General features: G+C 55.9%; 1 protein-coding gene across 1 annotated transcript in view; it reads left to right on the forward strand.

Annotated features, from left to right (window-relative positions):
• ZNF423 (zinc finger protein 423) overlaps nucleotides 1-15,210 on the forward strand; it is a gene marked incomplete at its 5' end in the record, with an annotated part of 329,842 nt that overhangs the window by 296,007 nt on the left and 18,625 nt on the right. Inside the window, 2 exons of the mRNA XM_080828089.1 lie at nucleotides 4,752-4,883; nucleotides 6,499-6,614. Of these exons, the coding sequence (XP_080684215.1) occupies nucleotides 4,752-4,883; nucleotides 6,499-6,614 (248 nt within the window). The remainder of the gene's footprint in view (nucleotides 1-4,751; nucleotides 4,884-6,498; nucleotides 6,615-15,210) is intronic.

Genomic DNA, 15,210 nt, shown 5'->3' on the forward strand with positions numbered 1-15,210 from the left:
TGTCATTCTGCTCCAAGGTGTCTGCCAAGGCTGTGCGATCTTACATAATTCGGGAAAGTTACTCTCAGAGGGTGCTGCTCTCCGAGGAGCCCACGGCTTGGGACGGACGAGAGGTCGTCCGTGTCGGCGGCGTAAGGAACCACGGGTGGCGTCGGACTCGGTCCGTATCCGTGGGTTGGCTGCTACCGGGTCACCGGCGCGCACAGGAGTGTTGGCACACTAACTAGGGCAGTGCCCTGCCCCCCCCCCATTTTCCTGGATGGCTGGATAGGGAGAGGTACACAGGATGGACACCCCAGGGAGCTCCTCCAACTGCCTCCAGTGGGGAGAGGGCGTGTCCTTCAGAAAGAAGGTTTACAGACCTGAAGGTCCAGCCCGAGTGGGAGAGATTCTTGGGTCTGCGGGAGCCCCTCTGGCTTTCTTATTTTTTGCTCCGTTTTCACTTGGTGCTTGTTTTATGTTCCCTCCCCTGTCTCCCCAGGTTTGAGTCTCTTTAACATGTTGGGGGGCCCGGGGGCGAGGGACACGTGGTTGTCTACCGGGCTCTTGATCTAATTAGCCCACAGCCTCACATCGACACTGGTTTGGGGGTGTGAGGTGCTGAATGGCAGCTGTTTGGGGTCCCGGACCTGGCTGGCGGCACCAGAGCTGCCTGACTGTGCACACATTCATGAATGTGGGTGCGGGGAGTAGCGACATCTATGAATCAGGGGGGACTGGCTGATGAATTGCTTGGCACCCAGAGAACGGAAAGTGACTGTCAGACATGATTTCTCTGATTTATAAGTTGCGGGAGCCTTCTTTGTCCTCTTGGTGTTTGTGCATCAGACGGCACGTCTCCATTCACAGCCAAGTGGATCAAGGCCCCGCTCGGCAGAGAGCAGTAAATCCTCTTTTGCCATCCCTGCCCGGGGAGCTGGCTCTGGCTGGGCAGGGGGAGAGGGCCCAGCCGGGGGCGTCTTTCCTCTGTGAGTATTCCCAAGCTCCTTCTGTGGGTCCAGGCAGGGCCTGATGCTCTGGGGACTGGAGGAGGGAGAGCCGTTATCTGTACCCATCACCTAGTTGCCAGGATCAGAAAGACTCCTAGGATATGGCTAGAGGAATCCAGGGTCACCGCGCCCAGCCAGGTGCAGCCGTGCACGCTGGCATAGTCAGGGGAGGCTGCCTGGAGGTGGTGTGCAGGTGGGATCCATATGGATGAGAAGGGCTTTGAATTCCATTCAGAGCACTGCCCCCAGTTGGCTGTTACCTTAGCAAGTGGTCAAATTCTCTTTCCTAGAAATGGGGCTTTACCGGCCAGCAGGGTTAATTCTGATATTTAATTTATGTTCTCAGCTTAAAATCATCATTTCACATCCCGTCTGCCTTGTTAACGCCCAAGAGGTGCCCACGTTCTACCAGGGAGGCCGTCCATAAGGGTGGTACTTCTCTGCCTTTCGTTCATCCATTCCTTACTTGGTGCCAGGCACCGAGAAGCATTGTTTGTGTGGGGGGCGGGGGTGTGTTGGGGGTCTTCTGAGGCAGCCCCCACACAGGAGGCCATCTCTAATTATGATGAGAGTCTCCCCAAGGGAAGCGGAGGACGTGAGTAGGGCCTGTGCGGCAAGCGTGCTGAGCCTGCCCCGTGTCCCCAAACTTGTCAATGAATTCCTTTTCTGCCTGAGTCTCTGCCGGGTGCGTGTGGCCTAGTTGCCGGGGCTCCAGGGGCACGACAAACACCCGGTAGATTCCAGCCAGTGGGCTATGTGGGGCAGGCCCACCGGCACGTGCACGTGTGTGTGTGCCTCTGCGGGGGTGCCTGGGGGGGCTGGGGGATGGCTGGGCCAGGGGGAGGCATGCTGTCCCTGTCAGCCCCTGCCAGGGCCTGGGGACCCAGGGACTCGCCAGGAGCCTCAGCCCATCTGCGTGCATGTCTTGCCACTGGCAGAACCCCTCTGCTACCGAATTCTTGCCTTTGAGGGCAAATCAGAGCACCTGGCACCTTCGGGGCAGCTGGTTCCCTGGGGGAGCCCGAGAGGGAGCCTGTGTCCTTGGCTGTCCCAGATAATATTCTCACTGATACTGGCATGCTTGACAACAAACACTAACTGAGCACTTGCTGTGTGCCGGGGCTGCTTAAAACCCTCTTTAGGTATTAACCCATTTACCTTTTTGGGGGGAAAGATTATTTATTTGAGAGAGAAAGAGCCCGGGGTGGGGCAAAGGAAGAAGGAGAGAGGGATTTTAGCAGACTCCTCACTGAGCTCAGAGCCTGCTGCGGGGCTTGAACCTACCACCCTCAGCTCAGAACCTGAGCCGAAACCAAGGGTCGGACGCTCAACGGACTGTGCCGTCCAGGGGCCCCTGTGTTAACTCGTTGAATTGTCACATCAACTATAAGAGGAGTGCTAATGGGGGGGGTGGCATTTTTTTGAAGACTTTTTTTAAAATTTATTATTTTGAAAAAGATTTCATTAAGTATTTGAGAGAAAGAGAGAGTATGCGCATGTGTGGTGGGGAGGGGCAGGGGGGGAGGGGGGAGAGGGACAAGCAGACACCCCACGGAGCACGGAGCCTGATGCGGGTCTCCATCCTAGGACCCTGAGATTATGACCCGAGCTGACATCCAGAGTCAGACGCTCAACCGACTGAGCCACCAAGGCACCCCAACTTTTACTACTTTTTTTAGAGCAATTTTAGGTTTATAATAAAATCGAGAGGTCAGATACAAATTTCCCTTCTAGGCCCTGACCCACACGTGCATAGCCTCCCGCACCCGGGCCACTCACCACGAGGACCGGGTACATGTATTTTGCAAAGACCAACCTAGAGTGACACACCGTAGTCACCTGAAGTCCGTAGTTTGCCTTGGGGCTCCCCCTCGCTGTGGTACCTTCTGGGGGTGTGGACAAATGTGTCATGACGTACATCCGTCGTTATAATATGCTAGAGAGTGTTTCCCCTGCCTCGAAATCTCTGCTCTGCCTGTTCATCCCCTCCCCTACCTTAGGCAACCAACTCATCTTTTTATCGTCCTCATGGTTTTGCCTTTTCCAGAATAGTTGGAGTCGTACGGCGCGGAGCCTTCTCGGGTTGGCTTCTTGCACTTAGTAACACGCGCTGACACTTCCTCCGCGTCTTTTCACGGCTTTGACCTCACAGTTCGCTTCAGCGCCAATAATACTCCGTCCTCTGGATGGACCACAGTTTGGGTATATCCATTCACCCACGGAAGGGCATCTTGGTTGCTTCTGAGACTCGGAAATTATGAATAAAGTTGCTATAACCATCCACGTGCAGCTTTTTGTGTGATAGAAGTTTTCAGCTCCTTTGGGTGGGAGGGAGATCTCCAGGGAGGGAGATGGCTGGATCCTATAGTGAGAGTGTGTTTCGATTTGTGACAAGCCGCCAAACCGTCTTCCAGGGCGGTTCTGCCATTTTGCGTTCCCAGCAGCAGGGGGTGGGGATTGCTGTGGCTCCACATCTTTGTCAGGACTTGCTGTCATCAGGGTTCTGGATTTTGGCCCTTCTCCTGGGTGTGTACGTGAAGGAAGGCAGTTACCATGTATTTGAGAAAAGAGGAAACCGAGGCACACAGAGGTTACATAATTTGCCCAAAATCATGCAGCGAGCGGCAGCACGGGTTTCCAAGCCTGGATGAGGTGACCCTCACGCCAGGGTGACTCCCCGCCACGCTGCCTGCCGAACCACGGGCCACACTGGTGGCAGACGCTGGCCCCTTCCATCCTCACACAGCCTCATGGGACGGGGGATCGGGGGCACTCATTTACTCTGAGTGGACTGATGCCTGGGCCCCACGGTGTGGAGAAGCATCCAGGATTCAAACTTTGCCCTCTGACTCTGGGCTGGGGAGCCAGACCTCGGCTCTGCTCCCCTGGGTGTTGGTGAGAGGCCAGTTCCCCGGGACACACTCTCTTCCCTGGGCTCCTTTGAGTGAAGGTTTGAGGTCATTGCAGCTCCTAGGTGGGTAGATGGAGCCACGTTCTGATCTGTTCTAAAATTTTTAAAAAGATCATTTTGTTGTTGTTTTAGTGATATCTACTGATGGCGGCTTGAGTGGCCAGCACGCCCTGGGCAATGGGCATCCCTGCTTCCCCTCTGACCTGTATCACCACTCCCCGCCCGGCTCCCAGGCTTCAGGCATTCTGCCTTCCTGCTACCAGCAAGCTAGGGCATCGCAGGCTCACCTCAGGGCCTTTGCCCTTGACTGTCACCTAGGGAGTCCCCGTGTTTTCTCGTGACCTCCTGACACTGTGTTATGTGTTGGTCATCTTTATTATGTGTCTCTCTTACCCCTAGAATGGGGACAAGCACGTTCTCTGCTTAGGTCCCCACAGAATCCCCAGCTCAAGGTGCCTGACACATAGCATGTGCTCAGTAAATATGCTCCTGGATTTTTAAAAATTCTGGTTCTTCTCCTTCCTCTGTGCAGACCCCATCCTGGGCTTCTCTCCACTGTGACATGGTCTCAGATTCAAGCTGTTGATCATGGCCCGCACACATTCTTGCTTGACCAGCAAGAGAGATCACAGCAAATGATGCCAGAAATGTGGGGCCGGCCTCCGGGGTCTGTCGGCCTCTGGAGGCAGGGCCGTCTGGAGCTGGGTTGGGTCTCGGCATCTGTGGCCCCTGCACCAGCCCTGGTTCTGGGGACCAGGGAGAGGCTGGCTTGGGCTATGCTGGGGGCCCCTGGGCTCATGCCTAGAGGACACGGTTTACAGGGTCACTGACGGCTGCCGTTTCCCTTGCAGAGGAAGGCATCAACCACGAGTGTAAGCTGTGCAACCAGATGTTCGACTCCCCAGCCAAGCTCTTGTGTCACCTCATTGAGCATAGCTTCGAGGGCATGGGTGGTACCTTCAAGTGCCCCGTGTGCTTCACAGGTGAGTGTGCTTGGGGTGGGGGAGGGGATGCAGGACCTAACCCTTTAATTATTGGACCTCAGCCTATGCTTGTGCCCTGACGTGGACTTGGAGTCCCCAAGGGACCCACTGCCCATCACCCTGCCTGCCCCACGCAGAGCTGGCCTGCCCCCCCACCTCTGGCCCCTCCTCTTAGGCAGGTTGAGGGCCTTCTTTCCTAGCTCACCCCTCACTGCTCTGCCTAACTGCTTTTTCCAGCCCAGCCTCACCCCTCTATTGCCTTCTGTGGGCTCCAGGCTCCTCTCCCTGAGCTGCGAGCTCTGTCCAGCAACAGTGGGGCGCTCTCTATACACATCTCCTGGCTTCCCCACCTCCTGGGCCTGCCTGGGCCCCTGCTCCATCCATGCTCCAGGATGGAGGGGTCAAGGGCAGCTCTGCTGGCCAAGTCCCCAGCCCCTGGCCCCCACCCCCAGCCTGGCTGCCCGCCCAGGCGAGCGGCTGTCCCGGCCCGAGGCGAGTCTCGGGGGCTCTGCCATCCCCCCCCCCTGCTGCCCAGATGGCAGCCGGTGTGCGTGGGGGAGCCCTGGCCTTCCCCCTGCCTCCCCCGACATCTGTCGTCTACCACGGCAGGAAGCCCACCCCGGGGAGGGCTCCTGGCGGGAGAGGATTTCTGAAGCGCTCACCTCCCAGACACACAGCTGCCTCGGGGCCACCTCCTGTGTGCGCCCAGGGCCGGGGCTGCCTCGTGGACAGTTGCCACCGGGGAGCCGGGGCTGTGACCCGCTCCACGACGGGCCTGAGGAAGGGGCTGTGCTACGGGGAGAGTCCCTGCATACTCACACGCCTCTGGGGTGCTCAGGAGTCTTGGAACACCCCGGGACCACATCCTCCTCAGTCTTGGGAGCTCCCCCCCATCTGCTACCATCATACCCTATGGGCCAGGCGGAGACTGGCACCAAGGGGCTTTGGCTGCCAGGTCTGCTGACCCAGGACACGGGGCCTCTGCGTGGGGATCTGAGGAATATAACCTCAATAAGAATAGTAATTTGTGTTTATCAAGCACCTTCTTGTACCAGACAATGTGTTAAATTTATTTAATTCAACCCACAGCTCTGCCGCCTGCTAGCAGTGGGACCTAGAACGGGTCACTTAATGTTCCCAGTACCTCAGTTTCCTTGTCCATAAAATGAGGGTAACGATAGTGCTCGCCTTACAGGCCTGTGCTAGAGTTAGGAGCCCACATGCAGACGGTGTCTGGCAAGTGGCGATGGTGATGGCGATGATATTCCTTGCACAAATCATGCGCCAGGCCATCTTCTAAGCATTTTGCAAGTATTAACCTATTTGATCCTCCCAGCTACCCACTGAGCTACATACTTTAACGATCCTCATTTTTTTCAGAAGAAGAAATGAAGCCCAGAGAGGCTCAGTGACTTACCCAACGTTGCACGGCCCCTTGGTGGCAGAGCTCATCTCCACTGGCTCTGCTCCCTCTAGTAGCTGCCGGTGGTCTCCTAGTAGCCCCATATTTGGCCGACTATGTCCGTGGTTGTGTGATTCCCTACTTGTGAATGGAGTGGGGGTGGCCGGGCTGGCGTCTCCAGAGTCTGGCCCTGACGGCCGTGTCCGTGTCCAGTTTTTGTCCAGGCCAACAAGTTGCAGCAGCACATCTTTGCCGTGCACGGGCAGGAGGACAAGATCTACGACTGCTCGCAGTGCCCACAGAAGTTCTTCTTCCAGACCGAGCTGCAGGTGGGTACCTTTGTCCACTGCATGCCCCTCCTGGGGCTCTTTGGGGCCCCCATGGGCACGGAGGGTCGTGGGGTGAAGCCAAGATGGTGGGGTCTTGCTCTTAGCCTCACCCCCACCCAAAGAGGAACAGGTGCTTATTGTGGCACCAGTGGCTGTCCTCGTGGAGGCTCGCATGGGGTGGCCTCCCGGCCTCTGTTGCCCAGCACTCACGGACGAGCAGACCCAGAGGAGCAGACCTGGTGAGGAGTCAGAGGCTCTCGGTGCTGGGATATCCGTGCCGGCCCCTTCCCGCTTGGGGATCCTGTTTCTGCACCGGTCCTTCACCATGATGATGTTCAGCAGAGCTTTGGATCTGTGGCTGGTGGTCTCAGCAGCTTGTGTGGCTGAATCCTGGGGCTGTGTGCGGCCAAAAAGTGGGTCTGGGGTCTTAGGGCCTCCAACTCTGCCCGGGAAAGCCAGAAAAGTGAGAGCAGTCGGGTTGGGCCCCATCTCCGAGGAAGGGGTGCCCGCCCTGGGTCCTGAGGCGGATGGGGCACTCGGGGGCAGCACAGCAGCCCCGGCCAGCTTCCTCCAATCCCCATGCAGCACCTGCAGCAGCCGAGAGGGCCCTGGTGAGGCGATGCGGTGTGGATCGTCCTCCCCAGGCCCCTGGAGCCACTCCTCTTGGTGTCCTACCTGTTACTGGTTTCTGAGGACTCCTCTGTGTCCAGGTGAAATGCCTCCTTGCCTACTGGCTTTTGCATGAAATTCTTGCAACCCTGTATTGGTCGCATGTCCACCCAGAAATACTGTGCACACACACATACACACACACACACACACACACAGAATACCACTCACACAGCATAACACCGCACCCGAAAAAGAAGTACCACATGGACGTGCCCACAAATGCCACATATGCCCGCAGGCATGCCTCGATACCATACACTGAGAATAACACCACTTTCCACACACACAGTGAGGGAGGAGGCGAGTCACACACCAGCTCTCGAAGCTTCCTCCAGATAGTGACACACATCTCCCTCTCTCGGGGTGGCTTGGCCAGATGCAGTCATGTGGCCGTGCCCAGTTTCAAAGGGGAGGAGGAAGGTAATGCTGTCTTGTGCCCAGAGGGAAAGGAGAGCTGGTGTTAGTCACACCCCCAAGCACTGTGCACACTGTGACCCCCAGGGCCTGCCACCCCCATCCCGCCCCCCGCCCCAGGCGACTGCTGATCTGGCTCTCAGAAGTCATGCCCTTCCCTGAGGCTGAGGCTGAGGCCACAGTGGCAGGGCTGAGTCCTAACGTCACTGAGGGGCAGCAGTGGAGGGCCCCTTTTCTGGGGTCGAAGGGGTAAAGCAGCCCAGTGACATGGCCCACCCTGGGTGGTCATCCAGAGGAAACGCAAACAGGTCGCTGGAGGGCTCAGTGAGGATTCACCCTCCGACGGTCAGGGTCCCTTCCTGTGGGCTGGCCCCGGGTCAGGGCCGCGCAGGCAGAGCTGACTCCAACCTGTTACACTGTGGGACAGAGTTAAGGACATAACTCTGTGGATCCAGGCCCAGAGACGGGCTTCCACTGCCAAGTGCCACCAGCAAGGTGGTGACACTGGCCAGGGAGCACCGTTGTCCCACCTCGATCCACAACCTGAGCTAAGCCCGCTAGCAGCCCCTCTCCCAGCTGACCGAGGTAGATGTGTACCGGCCCCTTGTTGGCCTGAAGGTTTCTCCCAGGGAAGTCGCCCAGTCCTGCCTTTTGTGAGCATCCCGGTGTCCCAGCGCCACAGGCCAGCCTCCTGATGCCGAGGCCCAGGGAGCTGTGGTTTCAAGCTGGACCCGCTTCGGCTGCACTCACCTGGGGCTGCAGAGGGTCCCAGACATCAGAGTGGTTCCTGTGAGCTGGTGCTTTCCTGGGTCATCCCGTCAACCTTTCCGGCAGATCCTCAAATGCCGAGAACCTTGCTAAATTATAGCCTTAACGAGTGACTATTTTCTGCAATTAATGATTTTAATTACAGACCATTTAAATGTGGAAGTGTTGTAGCAACACCAGATCTAGGCAAATAATGGCTTTCCTTAAGTAACTTGAATAGTAATTTTCTGGTTTTTAGAGAGGAGGGTTTTTCAGGCATTGAAGTTTTCCTCATCATTACGTAGAACCTGGGGCTGGCGGGCAGGTGTGTTATTTTCCAGGGCTGACCTGTGGGGGTCTGTGTGTACAGCGGGAAGCAGGGTCCTTGCCAGAGCCTTGACTGGCTCTCCTGGCTATATGTCATTTGAGGTCCCGTGGGGAGACTCCGGGAAACTAATGTTTGTTGGCACAAGTGACTCCGAACTGAGAGGTCTTAAAATACAGGGCTTAGGGTTTTTCTCATTGTAGAACTAGAAATTCCTGCTGTGGCTATAGAGGTAACAGAGATAGGATTTGACCCTGGCAGGCTTGGTCTGTGTCCCAGTGATGTGTCTACCTCCAACAAGAATGTTCTTTTAGGATACATTAACAGGAGCACTATTGACAGGATGAGGGAGGGGAATGTCCTGTCTGATTCTGAGCTCTTCTGGCTCTGCCCGAAGACTGACATTGATTTAAAGGACTTCGGACAGACTGGAGCACATTCGTATCAGAGTGATTAGGAGCAGGAGAGGGGACTAAGCTTTTCTGTGCATTTGTTCAGAGCATGTACATGGAGAGCCCACTGTGTGCCAGGCACTAGAACTAGGAACTGACAAGACTGTGCTGAATGAGACAGAGAAACACCCACAGGGCCTGCATTGGAGAGGGATTGATAGACAGTGTCCTGTTGTGGTCACCACAAGGAAAATAAAACCAGGTGATAGGCTAGAGCATGATGGGGGTGAGGTTGGGTAACCTTGGGGTGTGGTCAGGGAGGGCCTCTCTGAGGAGGTGGCATCTGAGCGAAGACCTGGCTGGTTAGAAGGAGAGAGTGTGTAGGGGGCAGCTATCAGTGCAAAGGCCCTGTGGCCATGTCAGCTGGGTGTGCTGCTGGGACGATAGTAGGCAAAAGGCGGCTAAAGTCCAGCGAGTAGAGAGGAGGGGTGTGGAAAGGGCTGGCAGGTGGATACCAAGTCATGGCGGGGTTTATAGGACAGCGAAGGAGCTTGGATTTTATCCCCATTGTGCTGGGAATTCAAATAAGGAAGAAGTATTATCCTATTTCCATCCTGAATCAAAATATAAGACATCTGGTCTTTGAAAGACACTGTTAAGAAAACAAAAAGTCACAGACAGGAAGAAAATATGTGCAAATCACCTATTTGATGAAGGACTTGTATCCAGGACATGTTAAAAAAAAAAAAAAAACCCTCACCACTTAATAATGAAGGGGAAAATCCACTGTAAGTCAAGTGAAGCATTTCAGCACTTCACCGAGGATATGGGGACGCTCAACGTGCTTATAATAGGGAATCACAAACAAAAACCACAGTGCAGTCCCACCACACACCCACCAGAATGATCAAAACAGCCCAGCCCGGCCCTGCCGAGCTCCGTCCAGGGCGTGGAGGGGAGCTAGGACTCTGCATGCTGCTGGCAGGAGCCTGGAGTGTGGGGCCAGCAGGCAAAGCAATTCGTGGGTTCCTATCAAGTTAAACATACACTTGCCATTTGACTAAGCAGTCGTCCTGCTACGTGTTTATCCTGGAGAGTGAGAAACACACTCCCACCAAAATCTCCATCCCCAACTAGAAGCCCCTTAACTGTCCCTTACCTGGGAACGGACGGACAGGTGTGGTACATTCCTGCCGTGGCGCAATCCTTGGCAATAAAAAGCAGCCACTGGTAAACACGCAGCCACTTGGATGAATCTGTGAGTGCCAAGAGAACGAAGCCAGATTTGAAAGGTTCCATGCTACAGGGCTCTATTTACCTGGTGTTCCCGAACAAGGCGAGACTATTAGAACAGAAAACACCAATGATTGCCAGGCGCTGGAGGTGGGGGAGGAGATGGGGAGACTCAGCAAGGTCTGCGTGTACACGCATGCAGGCACACGCGCGTGCACACACACCCACGCACACAGGTTTGCCCAGGGAGCTCAGGCAGCCTGCTAGGCTGTGAGGGTCCAGCCTGACCCTAGAGAACTTTTGGGGGACCATTCACCAGGGAGAAGATGCAGGCAGATTGCTGTGGTAGTATGGGGACACATGTCTTCAAGCATTTTCAGCTCTGTGCGCTTGCTTCCCGAGGCCCCAAGACTTGCGGCAGTGGGCAAACCCTCAGGGCGTGCACAGGCATTGCTCTCTGGGCTTAGCTCGAGCAGGACGGGGAATGGAGTTGTCTCAACACAGGGTGGCTTTTGGTAGCCAAGAGCAGGCAGTGGTGTTTCAGAATGTTTTCTCAAACACCAGTGGTGTTTCTGGTGTTTGAGAATCTAGGGCCCCTTTCTTGAGGTGGTAACACTCTGCCTTCTGTCTCCTCCTGGTTTTTACTGTGTTCTCCTCCTGCAGCCTGACTCTCTGGGCTCGTCTTTACCAGGAGAAAGGTGCCCAGGCTGCCGTGGCTTCCGTCATTTCTGCTGCGACAGACACACCTGGATATTTTAGCAGAGGGGACTAGTGTGGGGATTTGGTGATGCAAGCAGCCACATGGAACCCCCCGGCCGACCCGGAAATAGTGACTGCTGCAAAGAGACAGCACGCAGGCGTCGGGTTCTAGATGCCTGCAGAGGGAATCTGATGGTTGAGTTCTGACGGTTGATGGTCGGCGGTCCAGCCCTGCTCCACTGAACTGTGGCCCAGGTGGGGGAAGGGAGCCCAGGGGGTAGACACCGCAAACACCCACTGGGTGGGCGAGCTTGGTGTTTGCAGCTGGCTCCCTCCCTTACCAGCTCGAGGCCAGAGTTTTCATATCTATATAATGGGATTATTAGCAGTTCCCACCTATAGTTGTGTTACAGGAGCCCTTGGCGTTGTGACTGGCCCATAGGAAACCTGGGCCCGCAGTACTGGCGTTACTGGGACCGTGGTTATTAGCATATGATTAGCATGAGGTCCGATGGCTTTGCGGGGGGGGGGGGGGGGGGCGGGCGGAGGGGGGCCTCCGCTAGGGCTTTGCTGTAATTTCGTGATTTCTGGCTTGAGTGTGAACACAGTGAGACGCTGAGTCCCTCCATCTGGGGCGCCCAGCCACGTGGGAAGGCCATGGGCATGGGATACCCACCCTGGGGCTCAGGGAGGAGCTGGGTGTGCAGAGAGGTGAGGAGAGGTGGGAAGGCTGCAGAGGCCAGGGCTTCAAGACTCCTTCTTACCTTTGGCTGTCTCTGGCCCCGGGTTTTCCTCTGCACTGTTTCTCTCGGCCTTGCCCGTGGCTCAGTGGAGGGCAGTATGCCGATTTGATGGGGGGCCTGCGAGACAACCCTGTAAACCACAGACCCCAAAAATGTCAGGGCTGTTGGCCTTGCATTTCCAGCCTCGGGCCTCAGCAGATGAAGGCCTGGGGCCCTCTGGGCCCCTTGCCAGGGGTTAGCTGACCTGAGGGAAGGGGCGGGCTCAGCTGCCCAGCCCAGCTGTCTCAGAATCCCTGTGGACACCTCTGTGCCACAGACACCGGGCACGTCCTTCTGTCCTTCCTGAGGCTCACGGTGTCCCGTTCTTGGCTGTCGCTGAGGGAATGCATGCAGGGCTGGCCTCTGACAGGGTGGACAACCTCCCCGGTGAAGTTGGACAGCAAGTAGTCTGAACAGTCACCTGCCCTGGGCGGTTCCCTGCTGGGGACCACGCTCCGACCTGAGCATTTGGCACAGATTGTCTCAGCCCAACCCCCTGAAGTAGGTCCTCTCATGCTCATTTTCAGATACGGAAACCGAGACTCCAGGAGCTTAAGTGGTGTGTCCAGGGGTCACGAGCGAAAGGCAGAGCCACCTGCATTGCCAAATTGTCTCTGCCACCGAGGCGAACAGAAACCCTCCAAAGTTTAAATGAATTGCCATTTATATGAGCTAATAGATTTAAATGAGGCCTGCAGTGCTGAACTATAAAAAGCCTTCATGTCAGGGGACCCAGAAACTATTTTAGTAGTTGGGCCAAGCAGGTAGCACAAGTGGCAGGAACAGGGGAGGCAAAGGAGCCTGCTCGCGGGTGGGCCCGGGTGGAAGCGTGCTGGGGCCCGAGTTGCGGTGTCAAATCCGAGCCCAATGTTTGCTAGGCTGGAGCTCGGGGCCTGGAGCCTGCAAACCTTGTGACGAGCAAGGGGGTGAGTTCAGCTCAGGCGAGGCTTGGGCAGAGGATGGGCTCAGTCTGGGCATGGAGTCAGGGGCCTCAGAAGACCACAAGCTTCTTGGTGTTGCCACTTGCCCCCGTGACAGCAGCCTGGCGGCGTGCTGTCGCAGGGAGCCTCGAGTCTGAGGACGTGTCTCTCCGATGGGGGACGTTCTGGCATTCCTCGGAGCTCCGGGAGAGGGCCGGGCTGGGCTGGGGGCAGCGGTGGGTCGGCCCTGTGCCCTGGAATCTAGACTCCCTTATTGACAAAGCGAGGGGCCGCGGGAAGCGCTCCCCGAGCCGGGCCTGCAGCGGCAAAGCGGCCAGCCCTGCGTTGAGCGGGCGCATTTAAAGGATTAGCTCACGCTGTTTGCTTGTGTGTGCCTAATCATGCCGCTTCCAGCTAAATGATTACAATTGATTAAAAGCAGAGCTAGGTATTCTAACAAGCAACCTGGAGCCCTTCCAATGGGGTGAGCTGGACCCTGCCAGGCTGAATCCTGGTACCCAGCCAGGGGGAGGTGTCTGTGAGCCAGAGGTGTGGCTCGAGCTCCACGGGGACCCTTCCTTCTGAGCTCTAAAGAACATTTGGGTTGACCCTTCCCCTCATTCCATTTTCATTTAAGAATATTTACTGACTACCTATTATAGGTGGGCGCCATCGCCGGGGCCCCAGGCTCGACTGTGAACAGGTCGACACGGTCCCTGTTCTCACCCAGCTGTCAGTCTTTGCGAGGCATGAGAGTAAGTCAGTAAATACATGAACTAGGTCATTTCAGACTGTAGAATTTTGAGAACAGTAAAACACTGTTTGGTGATGGAAAATGATGTGTGTGTGAGAGAGAGAGAGAGAGAAAGTGTGTGTGTGTGTGTGCGTGCGCGTGTATGTGTCACAGCAAGGGTGAGGGGATGTTGAGGATGAAAAATTGGGTTGGGTAGTGAAGGAAGGCTAGCATTTCAACAGAGCCCTGAAGGTTGAGAAGGAGCCCATGTGGGGAAGAGCAAGGGAAACTTCTGGGAGAGGAGACAGCCAATACAGAGACTCAGAGGCATGGACAGATTTGGGGTGTCCAAGGTCCAGAGAAAAGGGCAGTGGGCCTGGGGGGGTGGTGAACACCGTCTTGCTTCATTCATCGGGTCGATTCCGTAAGGTGGGTGCTTCTTGGCTGCTCTGTTCTTGCGGATTCCCTCTGCTCCAAAGCCCTTCCATTCCTCTCCGACTTCAGGGCTCAGCTCAAGCCGTCCCTTCTAGAAGCACTCACTCCCGGATTTTCCCTCCTTTGGTTTCTCTGGCCCTGGGCTGAACCCCTCGATCCCTTGCCAATCCAGATTGTAATAACTGTGTCTACACCTGACTTCCCACCCAAATATGCGTTTGGGGCCAGTGAAGCCCCCTTCTGCCATCCACCCAACTACCCCCATATGTTTTACCACATTTCTTGACCTTCTAGAAAGGAGGAAAATAAGGGGAAGAACATAACCAGGAAGGGAGACAAAGAGGGAGGGTTGCAGGTTCTAGGGGCCCCGTTTTGAAGTTCCTGGTCCTTAGAAGATGGGTAACCGAGGAACCAGTTTCCTTGCCTGCGCGCTCCTGCCGTCAGATCCAGCCAGATAATTACAACTAATAATAATTAAAAATTAAAAGTGCTCTAGGCACATACTTAGCATTTGACTCTTTGGCTGAGTTTTCCGTGAGTAGGAGCCTCTCCCTCCATTCCACTTTAAAGATAGCCCCGTCCCTGCTACCCCACTGCTGCCGGGAGAGCTGGGCCGGGCCGGGCCGGGCTGGGCTGGGCCTGGGGAAGTGTCAGGGAGGTGTCTGGTGACACCCAGCCATGGTTCCAGGGACTGAGAACCTGTTGCTTCCTTGAAGTTACCCCCAGTCTGTTCCATTCTCTTCCATCTTAGACATTAGATCATTATTTCCATTCCATGATTTCCGTCTTAGACATTTCCATCTTAAACAGAGATCCTTCTCTGGCCTCAGTTTCCTCGTCTGTAAGATGGGGTGAGACCCACTGCCTCAGGGGGGGTGTGAGGGTGGAGAGGCTGTGTGTGAAAAGCACTTAGCATCTAAGGCTTCCTGCGGGTAACCCATGGCCTATTCCAGGCTAGGATGGCTTTGTGGAAGGACGCCAGCACCTTCCACGGACCGGATTCTAGTCCGTGTGATGGGCGCCACAACATGGTGGTGCCCAGCCCACACTGTGGACCGGCAGCCTGGGAGCAGCTCTGTGACCTTGAGCAAGTCACTGATGTTCAATAGGCCCTGGCAAATGGGGGGTCATGACAGCCCCTTCCTGAGGGTATCGGGGAGACGAAAGGCAGTGATCCCCAAAGAGCCCCCAGCACTGGGTGGAGGTTCGGTCAGGCCCAGCCACAACATTGCCGTTGTCAATGT

Source organism: Martes martes, assembly GCF_963455335.1.
Source record: "Martes martes genome assembly, chromosome: 17".
NCBI lineage: Eukaryota > Metazoa > Chordata > Mammalia > Carnivora > Mustelidae > Martes > Martes martes.